We start from the raw sequence: 21,834 nt of genomic DNA on the forward strand, positions 1-21,834 counted from the left end.
AGAAAGCCCGGAGAGAAATGAAGTAACAGGAAAAGCTGCTTCCACCTCCTATTATAATTTCCTTAAAGATGTCTCTGAAGAGCAAAAGTCTCTAAGGAATTACAAAAGACACCGACAGGCACCTACAGTCTCTGAAAACCTTGTGTGACGTCTCTGTACTTACCTCTTCGTACTGCTGTAACTTGCTGCTATTAGTTGGGATAGAATAAACCAAACAGTTTTTAATGAGGCACTCAGACAAGTCTTCCCAGATCATGTCACCGAGCAGCTCAGCCAATATGATCTCAGATGGTTTTTCATTTTCTAGATCAGTATCAAGAGGTAAATCTGCATCATAAGAAAAAGTTTTAAACAAGAAGCCACTCACAGTCCAGATTATTCTCAAGTTCCCTCGTTTTCTAGAATTCTTTCATTTTAGGATGAGGGGGAAGAAAACAGCACAGATAATCCTACAGCCATCTCAACTGCCTACGTGGGACACAGCATGGCATACAATTATTACTTTACTTTCACTGCTCAACTGGACAGTCTGCACTGTATTACTGCCCGTACTCCACAACAGTAAAGTATTCAGCCATCTACATTATACAGTAACCACCTACTGCTAATCTACTGATCTGATTACATGACAAGCACTGAGAAGTTCTGCATATCAAGTTGAAACTCATTTAGAATAAAATCCCAGGCCTTTAATAATGAATAAACATCCTCTGTCATCTCTGCCTAGGATCTGCGTGTTTGTCCTAAGTAAAATATCAGCAAATCCCTTACATTACAGCATACTATCTAGCCTAGCAAACAGAATACCTCAATACCTCTCTGAAGTGTATCGTGGGGGGTTTTAATGGGGTTATATTTAAAATAAACTATTGATTAATTAAATACTAGTGAAGAATCAGGAACCAATGTAGAGAGAAGAGGAACCAGAAAAGAGACCAGCTATTTTTAACCTAGTTCTGATTCACCAAGGAAGACCTTAGGGGATAAGAACCTTAAAAGAAAGTGAGCATATTATCTTAGAGCCTTGAGAACCTTACAATGTCTAAAGTCTAGGCCTGTACTGCCCAATATGATAGCCACCAGCCACACTTTGCTGCTGAGCACTTGAATGGTGGTGTGACTGAGGAAATAATTTTTTTTTAATTGATTTCAATTTCAGCTTAAAAATGGAAGCAAGGGTGTGTCATTATAAAGGGGTCACCCAGAGCAGCCTGTGGCAAGAGCAAAGTACCGTATCTTGATTGTGGGCGTGGCTACGTGGATCCACACGTGATAAGACTGCACAGAATTATCCACACATACAAATGACTGCAGGTAAAACCAGTGAAATGTGAATCAGCTCTGTGAATCGGACCACAGTCAATTTGCTGGTTTTGATATTGTACTACAGGTATACAAGATGTTAACACCGGGGAAGATGGCAGAAGGGGACATGGGACCTCTGAACATTGTTTGAACAAAAATTTTAAAGTTAAAAAAAAAAAGTGTAGTTTTCTATTAAACACAACTTCGTTGTTTTGCTAAGACTTCATTTCACTTGAACCACTGCGCCGCGTCAGCTATTGTCACACTTGCTGTGTCTGTGGCGGGCACATGGATCCCCTCCAGCACTGCACACACACATGACCAATCCACTTGGTGTAAACAGATTCATTCCATTCCAATTATTTGTTGACTATGCACCAATGTAACACAGTAATGTTTATCTGAATATTTATGCATACAGCACAAGTTGCAATGATACCTATATAAATTGTAAAAGGCAATTAAGTCAAAATAACTATTTTAATTATGACATAATTATTTCTCTAAGTTTAAAGGAGATAACTATGGACAAGATATACTACCGATGCAGGATTAAGTGAAGATGCAAAAGCCAATAGAATCATTGGAACAGGAGACTGGAGAAAATACGTCACAAATTTCACAATAAATGGTAACTGCAATTCACTAACACAAAGCAAAACAAACGAACCTGCTTTTTTTTGAAGATAATAAAACAGACAAGAGACATTTTCAGCAAATATCATAAATATTTCACCACACTATTAAAAAGTACTCTTTTCTTACTTTACTTAGTTTTTTATTAGGAAAGGGTACTGAATGAACATATCATAATGTTTTCCATATCTAATGATATAATCCCTTTTAATATGCTGATATAATAAACTGGTTGATAGGTTTCTTATGCTAAACTACCTTTGTACTCCTAGAATAAACAATGTGTCCTTTTTAACAGTACTGTTGGCTTTAACTTACTATATTTTGTAAATGTTTGCATTTATAAGTCAAAAGTAAAATCATTTTATAGTGTTTTCTCTATGTGTAAACTATCACAAAATGTACATTTTCGTACTACATTTATGCTGGCTTTTAAAAAATTAAGTAGGACATAATCATCTTTTTCTATTGACCAAAAGGGCTTGATTAACACAGGCATTATCTATAATTTGAAGAATCCACAGAATTTTTAGCCATAAACTTTCTGTGCCTGATGGTAGCCTTTTTAGTGGCAAGTCTTTAACAATCTTTCAAACTTCTTCTATAGTTATTTGTATGTTCAGAGTTTCCGCTCCTTGGTAGAAATCTGTAGTTGACATTTTCTAGAAAATCATTACATCAAAAGCAAAACTTGCTTATTATGACAAGCCCCAAACCACCAAGGTTTATAAAGAAAAAGCCAAATCTTCCCTCTCCATATCCATAAGCTTCTCTCTCCACGCCCAAGTGACCAACGTTAAGTTTGATTTGCCTTCTTCCTCCCTTACATTCATATTACATATATTTATATATGAGTTGCCAAATACACACACATATATATGAATCATACACACACACACACACACACACACACACACACACACACACACATCTGAATTGCCAAATGCACACACACACTTGAAATGGACTGAATTGTACAGAACTGTATACTCTCCCCGCTGATAATTCATATGTTGAAGCCTTAACCCCCAATGTGACTGGATTTGGAGATAGGGTCTGGCCTTAAAGAGGTAATTAAGGTTAAATGAGGTCATAAGGGAGGGGTCCTCATCCAGTATGACTAGTGGCCTTATAAGAAGAGGAAGAAACACCAGGATACACACTTACACAGGACAGACCGGTAAGAGGCTGTCTGCAAGGTAGGGAGACAGGGCTCAGGAGAAACCAAATCTGCTAATACCTTGATCTTGGAACTTCTGGCCTCCAAAACTGGAAGAAAATTAATTTCTGTTGTTCAAGCCACACAGCCTGTGGCATTGTGTTAGCAAACTAACACAATCCTCACATAAGGGACTGCTTTCTTTTTTATAAATTGGGTTCATGCCAACAACAACAAAAAAGGATTCATGCCATAGATTTTACACTTAACTTTTTTATGACTTCAAAGTAGACCATGGCCATCTCTTAAGTCAACATATCTAGGTCTCCTTCATTTCTTTTTCATGGCTACATAATGCACCATAGTATGGCTCAACCATTCCTCAAACGATGGGTGCACAGTCCAGTCTGGAAGTATATACTACTACTCACACACACAAAGATATAACCGATTGATATCACTTCCATAAAGAATTAAAAATTGAAATACAGGGGATGCATTTTTTGGATTTTACTATACATATACTATAATAGAGCTTCGTAATATTTTACAAAGTACTCCAAAAAGCAATGAAGGAGACTACTTTTCCACTTTCTTGTCAGAAGTGTTTTACACAGACCTTTTAATGTCAGCCCTACGGATGAAAGTTCTACCTTGGTGGTGTGATTTCCGTCCCCCCACTAGGGAGATCAAGCAACACATTTTTTTGTGTTTATTATCAAATTGCACCTTTTCTTCCATGAATTGCCTATTCATATTTTTTGCCTATTTTTCTATTATTATGTTTTCTTTTTCTCTGGATAAAAGTCCTTATACTAACACCTTGTCTGCCAAAGCTATTGCAAGGACTTTCCCCCAACCCACTACTGTCTTTTGACTTTGTTTATGGTATTGTTTACCACACAGAACTTAACATTTGTATGTAGTCAAATTCGTCCATCCTTTCCTTTATGCATTCTGAGCGTCCTCAGACTATTCACATCTCCTAACTTTTCTTCCAACGTTTTTATTGGTTTTGGTTTTTTTCTTTCTTTCTTTTTTTTTTTTTAAAGTAGTTATTATTTTTTTTTTCAACGTTTATTTATCTTTGGGACAGAGAGAGACAGAGCATGAACGGGCGAGGGGCAGAGAGAGAGGGAGACACAGAATCGGAAACAGGCTCCAGGCTCTGAGCCATCAGCCCAGAGCCTGACGCGGGGCTCGAACTCACGGACCGCGAGATCGTGACCTGGCTGAAGTCGGACGCTTAACCGACTGCGCCACCCAGGCGCCCCGGTTTTGGTTTTTTTCATAAAGGGCTTTAATTCATCTGGAATTTACATCTGTGCGGAGTATGAAGCAGGAATCTAACTTTGTTTTACTGCAAAGATAGCCAATTTTGCTAGCACCATTATTAAATGAACTATCTATAGTCCCACAAAACTGAAACGTGACTTTGATCAAACAGCAAGTTCTCATTTATTCTTGGCTCTACTTCTGGACTCTTTTTTATTCCACTGATTTCCTTGTACCAAGAACACAGTTTTAATTTTAAATTTCTCCCACTAATGTTTTTTAAATCTTTATTGGCAATCCTCCAAACTATTTTTGTTTTAATGTTTATTTCTTTTTGAGAGAGAGAGAGACAGAAAGAGTGTGCACAAGCAGGGGAGATACAGAGAGAGGGAGACAGAGGATCCGAAGCAGGCTCCATGCTGACAGGAGAGTACCTTGATGTGGGGCTCAAACTCACAAACCATGAGACGGTGACCTGAGCCAAAGTCAGATGCTTAACCGACTGAGCCACCCAGGCGCCCCCAAATCTATTTATTTTTTAATTTTTTTAATGTTTATTTATTTTTGAGAAAGAGAGAGAAAGAGAGAAAGAGAGAGAGCATGAGCAGGGGAAGGGCAGAGAGAGAGGGAGACAGAGAATCCGAAGCAGGCTTCAGGCTCTGAGCTGTTAGCTCTGAGCTGTAGAGGCCGACGTGGGGCTCAAACTCACGAACTGCGAGATCATGACCTGAGCCGAAGTCGGTTGCTTAACCGACTGAGCCACCCAGGCGCCCCTTTTTTCTTTTATTAATGTGATGTATCACACTGATTGATTTGAGGATATTGAACCATCCCTATAGCCCTGAAATAAATCCCACTTGATCATGGTGAATAATTCTTTTAAGGTATTGTTGGATTTGATCTGCTAGTATCTTGTTGAGAATTTTTGCATCCATGTTGGTCAGGGAAATTGGTCTGTAATTCTCCTTTTTAGTGGGGTCTTTGGTTTTGAAGGTAATGCTGGCCTCACAAAATGAGTTTGGAAGTTTTCCTTCCATTTCTATTTTTTGGAACAGCTTCAAAAGAATAGGTATTAACTCTTCTTAAATTTTTTTTTTTAACGTTTTTATTTATTTTTGAGACAGGGAGAGACAGAGCATGAACAGGGGAGGGTCAGAGAGAGGGAGACAAAGAATCTGAAACAGGCTCCAGGCTCTGAGCTGTCAGCACAGAGCCCGACGTGGGGCTCGAACTCACAGACCAAGAGATCATGACCTGAGCTGAAGTCGGCCGCCCAACTGACTGAGCCACCCAGGCACCCCAGATATTAACTCTTCTTTAAATGTTTGGCAGAATCCCCCCTGGGAAGCCATCTGGCCCTGGATTCTTGTTTGTATTGATTCAATTTCTTTACTGGTTATGGGTCTGTTCAAATTTTCTATTTCTTCCTGTTTCAGCTTTGGTAATTTATATATTTCTAGGAATTTATCCATTTCTTCTGGATTGCCTGATTTGTTGGCACATAATTACTCATAATATTCTCTTATTATGGTTTGTGTTTCTGTGGTGTTGACTGTGATCTGTCCTCTTTCATTCATGACTTTATTTATTTGGGTCCTTTTTCTTTTTGATAAATGGAACAGAACAGAGAACCCCAGAAATGGACCCACAAAAGTATAGCCAACTAATCTTTGACAAAGCAGGAAAGAATATCCAATGGAAAAAAGACAGTCTCTTCAGCAAATGGTGCTGGGAAAACTGGACAGCAACATGCAGAAGAATGTACCTGGACCACTTTCTTACAGCATACACAAAAATCAACTCAAAATGGATGAAAAGACCTAAATACAAGATAGGAAACCATTGAAATCCTAGAGAAGAAAACAAGCAACAACTCTCTGAAATCAGCTGAGCAACATCTTACTAGACACGTCACCAGAGGCAAGGAAAACAAAAGCAAAAATGAACTACTGGGACCTCATCAAAATAAAAAGCTTCTGCACAGCAAAGAAAACAATCAACAAAACTAAAAGGCAACCGATGGAATGGGAGAAGATATTTGCAAATGACCTATCAGATAAAGGGTTAGTATCTAAAATCTATAAGGAACTTATCAAACTCAACACCCAAAAAACAAATAATCCAGTGAAAAAAGGGGCAGAAGACATGAATGGATACTTCTCCAAAGAAGACATCCAGATGCCTAACAGACACACGAAAAGATGCTCAACATCACTCATCATCAGGGAAATACAAACCAAAACCATGATGAGGTACCACCTCACATCTGTCAGAATGGCTAAAATTAATAACTCAGGAAACAAAGATGTTGGCAAGGATGCATAGAAAGGAGAACCCTCTTGCACTGTTGGTGGGAATGCAAACTGGTGTTGCCACCCTGGAAAACAGTATGGAGGTTCCTCAAAAAGTTAAAAATAGAACTACCCTAAGATCCAGCAACTGCACTGCTGGGTATTTACCCAAAGGATACAAAAATACAGATTTGAAGGGATACCTACACCCTGATGTTTATAGGAGCATTATCAGCAACAGTCAAACTATGGAGAGAACCCACATTTCCACCCATTGATAAATAAAGAAGATGTGGTGTGTGTGTGTATGTATGTGTATATATGTATGTATGTACATATGTATGTGTGTGTGTATATATATACATACACATGTACACGTATACATATATGTATATGTATATATGTGTATATATATATATATACACACACAATGGAATATGTGCACACACATACACATACACAATGAAATATCACTCAGAATATTCAAGAAGAATGAAATCTTGCCATCTGCAACAATGTGGATGGAGCTAGAGTGTATTATGCTAAGTGAAATAAGTCAGTCAGAGAAAGATAAATATCATATGATTTCACTCATATGTGGAATTTAAGAAACAAAACAGATGAACACATGTTAGGGGGTGGGAAGAGAGGGAAAACAAACCATAAGAGACTAGTAAAAATAGAGAACAATCTGAGGGCTGATGGATGGAGTCGGGTGGGGGATGGGCTAGATGGGTGATGGGTACTAAGGAGGACACTTGTGATGAGCACTAGATGTTATATGTAAGGGATGAATCAGGGAATTCTACTCCTGAAACTAATATTGCACTGTATGCTCACTAGAATTTAAATAAAATTAATTTCTTAAAAATTAAAAAATAAAAACAAAAAGCCTGTCTTCATAGAAGCATGGAACTGAGAATGAGAGCACGAGTACTGGCAAACTACTCTGAAGTGTTTCACACTATACCTATAATACTTTGCTCTGTTTTGAATACCATACTTTGAATAAGACTATAGAAGAAATGGAATACATTCACAGAAGAGCAATAAAAATAGGAACTTAAAACTATGTGATTCAAAAAACCTAAGGATGTCTATATTGGTGGTAAGATACAGGGGAAATAACAGCTACTGTAAAGAACTTAGAAGTCCATCATGTGTAACAGGAGTTAGACATGTTATATGTAATTCCACACAGTAGAAATGGCATCCATGAAGCAGACATTACAGAGCAATGTATTTTGAACAAATTTTTTAAATGACTACCTTAAAGATTTAATCTGCAAAATGGAGGCTTTGCCAGTAGTATTTACCATAGACATAGAAGATATGATTTTTAAAAAACAAACAAAAACTCCATAAAACTCAAGAGTTGCCCAGAGACAGAACAGAATGCATCAAGAGGAAGTGACCTCGCTCTCACTACCAGTGCTCAGAGTGGCTATGTGATCCATGGATGGGAGTGTGAGAGAGGAGACTCAAGCATCAGAGATCTCTGGTTCTTCCCAATCCTTCGATACTTAGTTTACAACTTTGTTTATTGCTATGTATTATCTCCCTAAGTGAAGGAACAAAAGAACTACCTTGGATTTCTGCAGTTTATACAAGTCTTAAGACTTTTCTTCTCTGCTACTGTTAAAACTAGAACCAATTCCTTCCTTGCTTTACACAGAAATTATTTTACATTAATAAACTAAAGGACTGCCAGGAAGGCATTCAAACAACACCAGCATTTTTTTTTTATTTTGTCCACATCAAGATTGTTTGATTTGACTATTAAGCCAGACAACTGAAAACAGCATAAAGAAGTCAAATAACTAAAAAGCAACAGTATTAATACACCAGAAGAACATGTTATTTTTCACAGTATTACAACTAAAAATAATTATTCAGAGCAATACAGAAAATGGCTATCTCGATCGTGAATATATAAAGATCTACCCAACTGGTTGAGATGGAATGTACTTTATTTCTTAAATTTAGTTTGTTTCTACCAGATGAATGGGATCTTCCCAATGAAATATGTAAAGCAGTACTTGGTTCATCTCTGCTTCGCCCATAATTAAAGCAAGAGTCCCAATATGTGATGCTACAAGTCTAGTGAGAGAAGCATATCCCAGAATTTAAGTAACTATTACAAGTACAGAATCTGGGGTACCCTTGGTGACCCTACTTTCCATATGGGGAGGAAAATGATCGTAAAGCAGAGCAGGAAACAAGAAGGTAATGACTTTACTCCTATGGCATAATTTACTCACCTCCAATCCTCTATACATTCAACTTGGGGGCATGTTTATCTACCTTAAAATACTATTTACTTTTAAAAATAATATTGACTTTTTCCCAAACGTAAAAATATGAGAGCACTACCTTGGGGACACATACCTAGAAGGTGTTTCTGGAGCACTTCCAGTACTAGTCTGATCTTTGCAAAAACTTCAGAAGGTGATGGATGTTCCAAGTCAGTCATCACAGATTCAAAACGAATACTAATGATGTTAGGCTGGCTTTCTACCACAGCATAAAGGGATGGGCAAGATGCCAGAGGCCTAAGGATATACTTCAGCAGCATCTGACCTGAAAAATTTTATGAACGTTCATCAGAAATCACTGGAAGAAACCTTTAAAAAGCAAGCATACCACACCACCCAAAAAAAAAAAAAAAAATCTTTGAACCTAACAATAAAAATACATATAATGTGACATCACACACCACTCATTATGCATGGCAGGTTTTACCACTGAAGTTTCCCAGACTGTCTACAGGTCTTTATTTAAATTATTCAAAACAGTCCAGTAAAATAAATAGCAGTAGCTAGTTTAAAACAAGGAAAAAAGGAAAGACAAGAAAGGATCCAACCCCTTAATAAAAAGGGTTATATTTATGAGAATTCCATTTGATAAATCATGAGGCCAAACCCTACATCTATCATCAATATTATCTAGAGAACAGACTTCTCTAGACTTCTTCTCTAGACTTCTTTGCTATTCCTTAAACACAGAACCTTCTAAGATTTCATGTAAATGAAACAAAGTAGTATGTTTTACCAAATGATTTAAGCTTCATTTGTAGCTCCCCAAGAATAGAAAATGCCAAGAGCACCGAACTGATTGGTGGCCCAGGGGTCTTCTCTTCTTTCTGAGATTGTTCAATGCATAAATGAAGTTCTGTTTGTAGGCAAGATTCCAAGTTGCTGGTATCTAAGAGAAAGGGGAAAAACATCAGCTATCTCAGCAATACAATATATTCCCACTTCTGTTCCTCAGAGCTCATTCACTACTGAGATTCCTCAATATGTGGTTTTATTATAATACACTTCTAATGTAACCAAATTTTATTTAATTTTTTTAATGTTTATTTTTGAGAGAGAGAGAGAGAGAGAGAGACAGAGCATGAGCAGGGGAGGGGCAGAGAGAGAGGGGACACAGAATCCAAAGCAGGCTCCAGGCTCCATGCTGTCAGCAAAGAGCCTGATGTGGGGCTGGAACTCATGAACCGTGAGATCATGACCTGAGCCGACTTTGGACGCTTAACCGACTGAGCCACCCAGGCGCCCCTGTGACCAAATTTTAATTATGACATACATGTCCTTGGCATCACTTTAAAACAGAAAATGACTGTTTTTGGGATATTCAAAGAATCAAACTAAGTGCAAAAGCAACATGATGTGCCTAATAAATGCTTATTAAATATGAATGGAGTGAAGGTAAGGAATGAAAAGTGAGGTCCTGGTCTCAAGATATCTTCTTTAATGTTCTTTCTTACCGAGTATAGAGAACAGCCTAACAAGTTTAACAAGAAGGTTGTATTATAACAAAGTATTAACACGCCTGCTATCTTCTCTTAATTTTACATTCTGCTCGGAAATAGAATCCAAAATTTTCTCGATTACTTCCTTCAAAATATGAAATATTTTGTTTGTATAAAATACATATGTGTATGTTTGTGTGTATGTCTATGTACACACATACATATACAGTGAATTTGGAGGCCCCACATGGACATGGGCCAGGGGATGGGAGAGACTGTGACCTTTCCCCTGAAACAAACTAAAATTTTCAAGATTCAATACTAGAAAAACATACTAGGGGTAATGGCATGTCGCTTACATCTACTCTCCGAGGTTTTACTTTGTGTAAACAAGACTTCCAAGAAGGCTCACACCTACAAGTGAGCAGAGAGACTGAGAGCCAAACAACATAAGTCAAAGCCAGGGCCAAGTAATCCTATTTCTTCATCTTATAAAGCATCCCCTATAGCAAGATTTTGCCACTATTTTTTCCCCAAGGACTGAAAAAAATTAAGCCAGACCCCTGTCCCACTGACCCCCTGTCTTCTTTCCTCACCAAGAGAGAAAATGGTAGAACAGCCTTTCAAAGCTTTCTAGTCAAGGTAAACTGTTGGGAGTAGGGCTGCTGGGAATGGGTGTACCTACAATGCAGTGGAAACTCGGTGTGGTTTTTAAATTTTTTTTTTTTTCAACTTTTTTTATTTATTTTTGGGACAGAGAGAGACAGAGCATGAACGGGGGAGGGGCAGAGAGAGAGGGAGACACAGAATCGGAAACAGGCTCCAGGCTCCGAGCCATCAGCCCAGAGCCTGACGCGGGGCCCGAACCTACGGACCGCGAGATCGTGACCTGGCTGAAGTCGGACGCTTAACCGACTGCGCCACCCAGGCGCCCCTCGGTGTGGTTTTAAACCGCTGGGACCTCCTCTACCACACCATCATCACGTGAATCCCACCCACCCAATCATCCTCCTCTTCTGTGCTCCTTCCTCATAATGGCGACAGAGAGAAGGATGTAAGGGAAGTAAAATGAGGACACTTCAGGAATCCAGAGGAGTGAGTCGTAACCAGCATTCTGCTTGATATGAGAATTCAGTGCAGACTTGAATAATGATAAATGAAACCTCCTCATCCACCAAAATAAAATATTTAGAATATATTCAGAGGCCAAACTGGTTCAGGCAGATTAAGCAAAGCAGTCCACCTGAGGTCAGCAGCACCTTTTGATGGCGGGAACTTCCATACAATCAGCTTCTGCCACTCTTCTCCAAGGTGATAGAGTATGTTCTGTTTCTGTATTGCGAGCTCCATGCTGAGAGATTTCAACATTTTTAAATCAAAGCATTTTCTGGATTTTAGTAACTTCAAGCATTTCTGTGCCTGGCAGTGAAATGGAATCATCGTTAGACATTCCATCTGGACTCAGGGCAATTAGAATCTATTTGTATAATGATAAGGAACACACAGAACACAAAATTTACTGAAAACAAGAAGAGTACTAATTGCTTATACTGTGGAGAAAGAGTTTAATACCTCTTCCAGACACCGAGCAGCAGTAACATACTTCTTCTCTGTTAATGCGCAGTTATATTCTTCAATAGCAGAAGAAAACTGAAAAGATAAGCATGGTTATTAGGTATTTCATTTTATACATCCTATTATTTCAAGTCTGTCTGCTTTTGTTTTTAAAATATGAAAAAAAAACCCTAAGAACCAGGGGATACACATTTAAAAATGAGACCAACTGAAAACAAATAATTTTCTCGCCCCTGAAACACTGAAGTTTGAGTTGAGTTTTACTGACCTCTTGCAGCTGTTTAAGCAAATTCAGAACTACCGAGTCTCTTTCCAACTGTTGCTTCAAATCTGTAAATTCAGCAGTTGACACATGAAGATCCCGGCGGACCTAATCCACATCAAAGAAAAGTACTTTCAGGCTATACGGTATCTAAGAAACAAGACGTTTGTGGCTAACTCATAAGCTTTCGTAGGCGAACATAATTCACGTTGAAATTTAAATGCTGGTTAAGCGCGGAATAAAAAAAAAACACAGAATGTATGAGGAAGAGATCTTAAGCATCCACTTAGTCCAAACCATTACCCTCTGCAGCAATACCTATTCCCGGCAACCTAATACGCTCAGGTCACCATCTATCCTTAAGTTAAGCAGTATTTTTCATCAGAGAGCTCATCTACCTGGATGACTAGAGCAGTATCCCCGTTGCCAAGTGACAACTCATTCCACAGCTGATAGCTCTATTAGAAGGACTTTATGTTAAATCAGAATCCACCTCCCATCCTGTCCTGCCTTTTCAGGGACTTTGCACTGTTAATTATTTCCTCTCTTCTGTACCTTTACCTCTTCCTAATTCATTCTTCATTTATAAAATATACACTGATTGAATACCCACTAGAGCAAGGCTCCTTCCTTCAGGTTTAAATATGCTGAAATCTCCCCCCTCTTTGAGAAAAAATTTCCTCTACCTCAGCAACCATGTATATTTCTCACTAGCTACCTTATTTGTCTCCTCCCTCTCATAAAACCAACCTTCTTTCAAAAGTGAGCCATACTCACAGTCTAGTTTCTCACCTATCGTTCATTCTGTAACTCGCTGAGATCTGGTTTCCATCAAAACTATTGCAAGATATGTCCAAACACCAATCAACTCCTTGTGGCTAAATCCAAAGCATACGTCATCAGTGTTTAACTATCTATCAGTACAGTTAACTTCTTTCTCTTAATTCCCTGAAATTATTCTCCACTAGTTCTCTGGCCATTCTGGCCATTCATTTTCTTTGGGTCACTTCATTTGCCCTCTGACTACTTCACACATATTGATATTCCTTTCTCCCTGGCCCTCTTCCTACTCTGAACCAGTGGTTCTCAAAAAATAATCTTTTTTTTATTTTTATTTTTTTTGCCCCACTCCCATTCGAGGACATTTGACAATATTTGGAGACGTTTTGGGTCGTAACAAATGAAGGAATTCTACTGGCAGAGGATACTGCTAAATACTCCACAATGCACAGCATAGCCCACCACAACAAACAACTATCCAGCTCCAAATATCAACTGGGCTGAGGTTGAGAAACCGTGCTCTATACACTCTCTCTGGGCAATCTCATCCATTCCCATGGCTTCAATTTCTAAGGACTACTATCTCAAGTCCATAACATTTTCCTAACCTTCAAACATGCATATGGACGGGTGACATGCAAATCCATTTTCCCATCCTCTCACAGTAGGAGCACGTGGCTACCCAATGAGACTATACGTTCTAGCTTCTCTCAGTGGAGTGTGACCATGTGTCTGAGATCTCACTACTGAAATCGAAGCAGAAGTGATGTGCACCATTTCCAAGTCTGAGTCAGGAAAACACATGAGCCTCCTCCGTGCCCTCTCTTTGCTCTTAACCTCTGAACAAAATGCTCAACCGGCCCACTGCTCTGAGTAATATGCTATCCATCTGCCATCCAAGGAGTCTCATGTCTTCTAACAGCATCCATGAAATCGTGGCAGGCTAACTAGCTAACTTGTGTGTAGATTAAAATCTGAGACCCCCTCAAAGTTCTTGACTGTATAGGATCAGCCTGCTAGCCTAAACTACTGCAATTAAAGAGCCATTTGAGCAACTGCATTTCAAGGTCTGTCTGTCTCTCTTTTCGTTTCTTTTCGAAGTCTAGCCTTTGTTTTAATACACTCCAACTGTGCAGCTCCGCTGGGATATCCCAAAGGCTCCCCACAAAAACCCACTCCTTCTCTAGACCCTCTACTGCAGTGAATGGCACATCAATGACCTGGTTCTTCACTATCCTTGACCCCTGCATCTTTCACTCCCCACCTAATGTCCCAAAGATCCTACCTGTTAAACATCACTAGGATTCATCCTCATCCTCTCCTCTATTCTCACTGCCACTGACTTCAGAGCTGGCCACTGTCCTTTCTTCCCTGATTAGTTTAACTGCCTCCTTATGCTTTAACTGCCTTCTCATTTCTCGGTCTCGTTTTCCTCAAGTCCTTTCTTCAAATTGCCAGCAGAATGGGATTTCTAAAATTCAAATCCAATGTCACTACTCTGCTGAAAAGCCATGGAGGCATGGCTTCCACAGGGCCATCAAGATAATTTCCATACCGCTTAACCTGATATACAAGGTCCCTGCTTACCTTTCTAGTCTCATCTTGTGTCCCTTTCCACCACTCTCTAGACAGGAGTCACGTGGAATTGCCACAGCTCTCCAAAAGCAACATCTCTCATTACATCTATGCTTCTGCAATGCTATCTCCTACGTCCATCTGAAACACTCCTTCCTCTTTGTCTAACTACCAAGCACTTCAGGTTTTGGTCTGATACTATTTCCTACAAGAAGCCAAGCTGAGCTGTATTTTCCCTCTCTGACTGAATTATTTCTACTTAATGTGTATCATACTATTTTAGTCATCTACATTAAATATGAGATTCACATTGTGAAATAAAAAATTGTCTTGTTCAGCAGCTACCACAGTATTTCACACCTAGCAGATGGCTCAATAAATATACCAAATGGCTAAATAAATCTCTATTAATATCTACCTGTTCAACCTAATTCCGCGTCTCCAGCCATAAATTTGAATCTTATTAAGGCTAAATGCCCTTAGTTTCTTTCACTGTTCCAATGATACAATGTTTAGGCATGGACCTTCTCATTCAGACCAGGCACCTTTCAAAATATAACAACCAGAAATGAATAAATTTCACCAACCATAATCTGGCCAGCAAAAGGTACAGACAGTCCATGACCCTCTTGTTCCAGACACTGTATGTCTAATAGTACAATCTAAGACTACACCACTGACTCGCTGATCAAACAATCAACTAATTATAAATACACTTTGAAAATATGATTTGAACTGTGACAGAGTTGTAAAGTAACAGATTTATGTTTATTAAAACCTCTAATCATCATGGTCGATGAATTGGCGATCGATTTTCCAGGTAACCAGCGGTTTCCCCATTTGTGAATAAAATTTTCTACAGAACTTTTGAAAACCGCTTCTGCTCATTTTCCTTCTTTTGTAATTATCACATAGAGAAAAAACTTGGGTATCTTTCCTTGAGGACCCTGAAAATGCTTCACCAACTTGATTTGGGGTATCAATGAGCCCTGCCCAAGAATTTGGCAATAGATATAGAAGGCCTCGAAGAGTACACCTGTTTAAACCTCTAGGGTCAGCTTTCCTTCCCTCAAATGACTATGTTTCCTAAAAGTAAAATACAGGGAAAAAATTCTGGTGAAATAACATAGGTGAAAAAATGTTTTTAAAATTATAAAGTGGCTATTTTTGTTTGCAGACTGGCTGACTTCTTTTTGTGATGGCAGCACTCCGGCAAACGTGATAAGCATTTCTGAACCCACCAGACCATCCAGAAGAAACACAGCAAGCACTGGCCCTACACAGTGATACAGTACGAGATGGGCAAGGATCCTCCCTGCATCCAGAGAGTGGCTTTATGACAGGAAGCACAGTGCTTGTAATTGGCAAATCAAGCCTGGGTAGCTCAGTCGGATGACCATCAGACTCTTGATTTCATCTCAGGTCACAATTGTGACCTGAGTGAGGGTCATTGCACTATGTGGGTCATGGGACTGAGCCCCATGTTGGGCTCCACGCTGAGTGTGGAGCCTGCTTGGGATTCTCTTTCTCCCTCTCCTTCTGCCCCTCTCCCCCGCCCACGCGTGCGTGCATTCTCTCTCTAAAATAAAAAAAAAATTTTTTTTAATTAAAAAAAAGAGAGACAGAAACATTTTAAACTAAGAGGAGACAAGAGAAAAGGCCAAATGACCCAGTTCTAAGCTTTATCTGTTTTTATTTTATTCTGAAGACAATAAAATTCTGAGATTATTTTTTTAATTTGTAAAGTGCTATTCGAATGTAAGACATTATTATTATAGCTTTAAATTTTTACTATGAAAATCATTTAAATTATAGTTTTGGACAATATTTCTATTTTAAAATTGGCAGTTACCCTAAAATTATTTAATGCCACTTCCATTTACCAATAAGAAAAGTGAGGTCTTGAAAACTTATACACAGAACTGAATTGTCTTAGGAATCAGGAAGCTGAACTACCAGCCTACAAACCTAACCAATGTAACAAACCATTCTTACCTCACTCTCTATCCTAGATTTCAGCAAGTCAATGTCCTCAGATAGCTTATCCACTTGGGTAACCAGGTCCTGTGCACTTTGCATGCTAGGCAGGAATTCACTATACTTCTTGCTGATCATGGTGCACACCTCACCCTATAAAATAAGACAGAAGAATTACAGTGAGATGAGTCGAGAACTCTATTAAAAATATACAGCTCATCTTCCATAAGGAATCCTCCATGTTGGAGCCTTCTTGCCAGTTACCCACACTTTTCCTCCCAGCCAATGGGTTTCTTTGAAAAACACATTTCTCTTCACAGAGCTAGAACAAATAATCCTAAAATTTGTATGGAAACAGAAAAGACCCCAAATAGCCAAAACGATCTTGAAAAAGAAAACCAAAGTAGAAGGCATCACAATCCCAGACTTCAAGCTATACTACAAAGCTGTCCTCATCAAGACAGTATGGTACTGGCACAAGAACAGACACTCAGATCAATAGAACAGAATAGAGAACCCAGAAATGGACCCACAAACATACGGCAACTAATCTTTGACAAAGCAGGAAAGAATATCCAGCGGAATAAAGACAGTCTCTTCAGCAAGTCGTGCTGGGAAAACTGGACAGTGACAGGCAGAAGAATGAACCTGGACCACTTTCTTACACTATACACAAAAATAAACTCAGAATGGATGAAAGATCTCAATGTAAGATAGGAAGCCATCAAAATCCTCAAGGAGAAAGCAGGCAAAAACCTCTTTGATCTTGGCTGCAGCAACTTCTTACTCAACACATCTCTGGAGGCAAGGGTAACAAAAGCAAAAATGAACTATTGGGACCTCATCAAAATAAAATGCTTCTGTACAGCGAAGGAAACAATCAGCAAAACTAACAGGCAACCGACAGAATGGGAGAAGATATTTGCAAACAACATATCAGATAAAGGGTTAGTATCCAAAATCTATAAAGAACTTATCAAACTCAACACCCAAAAAACAAATCATCCAGTGAAGAATTGGGCAAAAGACATGAATAGACACTTCTCCAAAGAAGACATCCAGATGGCCAACTGACACATGAAAACATGCTCGACATCACTCATCATCAGGGAAATACAAACCAAAACCACACTGAGATACTACCTTACACCTGTCAGAATGGCTAACATGAACAACTCAGGCAACAAAAGATGTTGGCGAGGATGTGGAGAAAGAGGATCTCTTTTGCATTGTTGGTGGGAATGCAAGCTGGTGCAGCCACTCTGGAACACAGGATGGAGGTTCCTCAAAAAACTAAAAATAGAACTACCTTATGACCCAGCAATTACACTACTAGGCATTTATCCACAGGATACAAGTGTGCTGTTTCGAAGGGACACAGGCACCCCCATGTTTATAGCAGCACTATCCACAGTAGCCAAAGTATGGAAAGAGCCCAAATGTCCATCGACGGATGAATGGATAAAGAAGATGTGGTATATACATACAATGGAGTATTACTCGGCAATCAAAAAGAATGAAATCTTGCCATTTGCAACTATGTCGATGAAACTGGAAGGTATTATGTTAAGTGAAATTAGTCAGAGAAAGACAAAAATCATATGACTTCACTCATATGAGGACTTTAAGAGACAAAACAGATGAACATAAGGGAAGGGAAACAAAAATAATATAAAAACAGGGAGAGGAACAAAAGAGAAGAGACTCATAAATATGGAGAACAAACTGAAGGTTACGGGAGGGGTTGTGGGAGGGGGGATGGGCTAAATGGGTAAGGGGCACTAAGGAATCTACTCCTGAAATCATTGTTGCACTAGATGCTAACTAATTTGGATGTAATTTTTTAAAAATAAAAAATTAAATTAAAAAAAGAAAAGAAAATCACATTTCTCTCACCCTTAAGGATCCTATAACATTATTAGATCCAAGAAGACAAAAATCACCCAATTCCACGAGTGCCCAAAAGCTGTACAAATGTTAAAAAAGAAAAGGGGCAGCCAGTTTTCATATTGAACTAGATTAGCTCAGACTATAGCCAGCAATTTTAATCATACAGCCACCAAAAAAGCAAATAGACAAATTAAATTCACAATCTGTATACTTCAATTTATGAATTTCTATCTTCTTGCTTATAAAACTTTAAGGCCTGATCTTAGAAGTCTAACTTAATTTGAGTTTCATCAATAAACAAATTACTGAATACTTTGCACTGAATGCTTTGGAAGATACCAGGGTAAATTATGCCTGCTTACAAATAACTTATTTTTAAATAGGAAAAATACTATACACTTATGTAACCAGAATACAAAAATGTAATTAAGGAACAAAGTTAATGTCCTCCAGAAACACAAATGAGAAAGAGGTCACTTCTGCTGGAGCAAAATGGGGATATTTTTCATGCAGAAAATTGCATTTGAGATGGAACATAAAAAATGGGGAGAATATTACAAGCAAAGATGGAGAAATGACAACGTAAACAAAATTGGAAACCAAGAAAAATACTGGGTCTGCTTGGAGCACAGAAAGTAATTGTCAGTTGGCTGAGGATTTAAGTTGGTAAAGGAAACCTGGTGAAAGGAGAGTTAGATCCAGAACGGTAGGAGCCTTGAGTGCCGTGCTAAAGTAGCTTAATAGTCTTTCCACCATATAAAAAGTGGTGAAAAACGCTACAGCCCTGTAAAAGAAGAGATGCCAGTAACCTGAAACTTACTGATTTCAGGAAACTATCTTCATAACATCAAGGGTTGTTAGGAAGACCTACTTCTTGTGCCTTTGTGATAAGGTGCCAAACTTGCCCCCTTAAATTCAGACTTCATGCGGGCGCACATAATTTTAAATGAATCCAACAGAGATGTGGGTGAATACTGGCAAGGTAAGGACAGCAATACCAAGTGAAAACTGTGGATGGCTGCATGCTTTTTGTGTGTCTATCAATCTCAAGACAGCAGGGTCCACTAACGTGCTCTTTACAAGTTTTGTAACACTCAGGACAGCCTCAAAGCACTTGGGGGTGAAGAACAGAGTTCAATAAACATGTTGACAGATTTGAACAACAAAAATTTCAGAGAGGAGAAAGGTACCATTCTCCCAAAGCTATTTTATTCATCAACAAATCGTACAAAAAGGAATGGGTGGAGGAAATGCCCTAGGGAGTCCTGCCTGCATTTCTCTCTCACAAGCTCCCTCCCTAGACACCTCGGGGCTTGCAGTCCCACCTCTCCTGCTGGTCTCCTCAGTCTTCCTCCAAACCCCCCGACCCCCCCCCCCCCCCCCCCCCCCTAACCCCCCCCCCCCCCCCCCCCCTCCTCCCCTTCAAGCCTCCCCCCCTCCCTAGTCCCCAGCCCCTGTCCGGGCTCGCCTCCGAGCCCTCTCCTCAATCCAAATACTTCCAGCCTTCCCACTTCGCATTCTTCTCACTCAGCGTCCCCACCTGACTCTGCTCACACCCACTCTGTCTGCCCTCAGCCCCCATTCCCTTCCCGGTCCCTCCACAAACAGAGCCGGGTTCCTTTTCAGTCGGTCCCCGGGTGCCGGGCCTTCCTTCACCTTAATCTCCTCCACCCGCCGGGTCAGGCGGCTGATCCGAGTGCCCAGATCCTCCTTCTCCAGCCTCCCCGAGTGTGCCAGAACCTCCGTCACGAACGAAGCCATCGCCACGACTGGAACCAACGCTGACGGGGTCACTCTCCCGAGGCCAGCGCGGCAGTCCCAGTCCCGCCGCCGGCGGCGTTGGCGCGCGGCCTGCCGGGAAACTGAGTCTCGCGAAGCTCAGACCGCCGCGGGGAAGGCGAGGCCGCACTACAACTCCCAGCAGGCACCGCGACTGTCCTAGCGTGGAACTTCCACGGTGTCCCGTAGCTGGCAAACCAGGGGAGACGCGTTTCCCTCCCTAGCTATTTTCAAACAGCTTGTCTCTTCCCGCCTGTTTTTCGCTAGGCGAAATGAAGGGTTTTTACTTAAAAATCAGTCCTAAATGAACCTTTCTCAACTTCAAAACGCTTACCTGTGACACTTATCGAGCTGGAATACCGGACGAACCCATCTTGATCTTTTTTCGTTGAATATTCACTTTCAAGGGCTGCAGCGGCCATCAGAGTCTATGTGAGTAGTGCCCTCTGGAGTTGTGCAAACGAAGTGGCGTCACCTCATAACTAAAAGTCTGACTAAATTGCATTATATATGTATATATATTTTTTATGTATTTATTTTTGACAGAAAGCGTGCGAACAGGGGGAGGGCCAGAGAGAGAGGGAGACAGAATCCGAAGCAGCCCCCAGGCTCTGAACACAGAGCCCGTCGAGGGGCTCGAACCCATGAACGTGAGATCATGACCTGAGTGGAAGTTAGAGGCTTAACTGACTGAGCCACCAGGCATCCCTAAATAGCACTCTTTTTATGTTGCACAGTTTACAATGCAATCTATGTACATATATTACATCATATAGATCTTTGTTCATATATTACATATATACTATGTCATGTAGCAAATATGTGTTACATCTATAATAATACATTACGTATTTATATTGTTTGTATTATTTATATTACCTAAGTATAAATAACATTAGTACTGTGTAGACTAGAACAAGATACTTAACACTTTTTTTTTCTTTAAAGTGTATTTATTTTGAGAGAGGGAGGGGCAGAGAGAGAGAGGGAGGGAGAGACTCCCAAGCAGCCTCTGTGCTGTTAGCATGAAGCCCGATGCAGGGCTCAAACTTATGAACCATGAGATCATGACCTGAGCTTAAGTCAGACGCTTAAGGGACAGAGCCACCTAGGCGCCTGTTAACACTTTCTATCAGAGGTTAATAAATCAACTTGATGAAAATTTTTTAAAAAATTGTTTCATTATTTACTGTTACATACTGAAAGATGTTCACAATATACTATGTACACTATGATTGTTTTTTAAAATAAGTAGATACAGATACATATACAGAGGTAAAGAACATACACCATATTAGTGGCAGACTTACGGGATTTATTCTCTTCTCTATATTTTCCTGTCTTTCTGTAATAAACATGTACTGCTTTAGTTAAAATGTCATGTTTAATTTTTTAAAAAGGTATCTTGTGAGGGTTGACCTCAAGTAGATGCTGATGTTAATTAAGGTCCTTGTCAATTTTAAGTGTCTATATTTTAAGTGTCTGTAGGACAACCCGCTTATCCCAGTGAGGCTAGGGCGGCTTCCTGTGACATGAGCAAAGGACAGGAAACTGGGGTTGAGACAGGAAGTACAAA

The 21,834-nt window shown here is 39.7% G+C and overlaps 1 protein-coding gene across 2 annotated transcripts; it reads right to left on the reverse strand.

Annotated features, from left to right (window-relative positions):
• Window positions 1-333: 333 nt before the first annotated feature.
• On the reverse strand, window positions 334-20,341 carry ZW10 (zw10 kinetochore protein). 2 transcript variants are annotated; one of them, XM_040483051.1, is made up of 8 exons: window positions 20,136-20,341; window positions 16,608-16,742; window positions 12,264-12,365; window positions 11,993-12,070; window positions 11,680-11,839; window positions 9,718-9,870; window positions 9,055-9,246; window positions 334-3,507 (listed from the first exon to the last, which is right to left on the reverse strand). In XM_040483051.1, the coding sequence occupies exons 1-8, from the start codon at window positions 20,238-20,240 to the stop codon at window positions 3,431-3,433; spliced, it is 1,002 nt and encodes a 333-aa protein (XP_040338985.1). In that variant the 5' UTR covers window positions 20,241-20,341; the 3' UTR covers window positions 334-3,430. The 2 variants fall into 2 exon arrangements, with proteins under 2 accessions (XP_040338985.1, XP_040338986.1); XM_040483052.1 differs by lacking the exons at window positions 334-3,507; window positions 9,055-9,246 and having other exon boundaries at window positions 9,760-9,870; window positions 11,664-11,839.
• Between the last annotated feature and the right edge of the window lie 1,493 nt (window positions 20,342-21,834).

This window comes from Herpailurus yagouaroundi, unplaced genomic scaffold (assembly GCF_014898765.1).
Source record: "Herpailurus yagouaroundi ecotype Mexico unplaced genomic scaffold, PumYag 161, whole genome shotgun sequence".
NCBI classification, from domain to species: domain Eukaryota; kingdom Metazoa; phylum Chordata; class Mammalia; order Carnivora; family Felidae; genus Herpailurus; species Herpailurus yagouaroundi.

What these genes read in the sequence shown, in the direction of transcription:
- ZW10 (XM_040483051.1), bottom strand. Translation starts at nt 20,240, where the DNA reads ATGGCTTCGTTCGTGACGGAGGTTCTGGCACACTCGGGGAGGCTGGAG. An exon ending in TGCTTAAACAGCTGCAAGAG is followed by an intron (nt 12,071 to 12,263) that starts GTCAGTAAAACT and finishes TTATCTTTTCAG; the next exon opens with TTTTCTTCTGCTATTGAAGA. An exon ending in AATGAAGCTTAAATCATTTG is followed by an intron (nt 9,247 to 9,717) that starts GTAAAACATACT and finishes AAAATTTTTCAG; the next exon opens with GTCAGATGCTGCTGAAGTAT.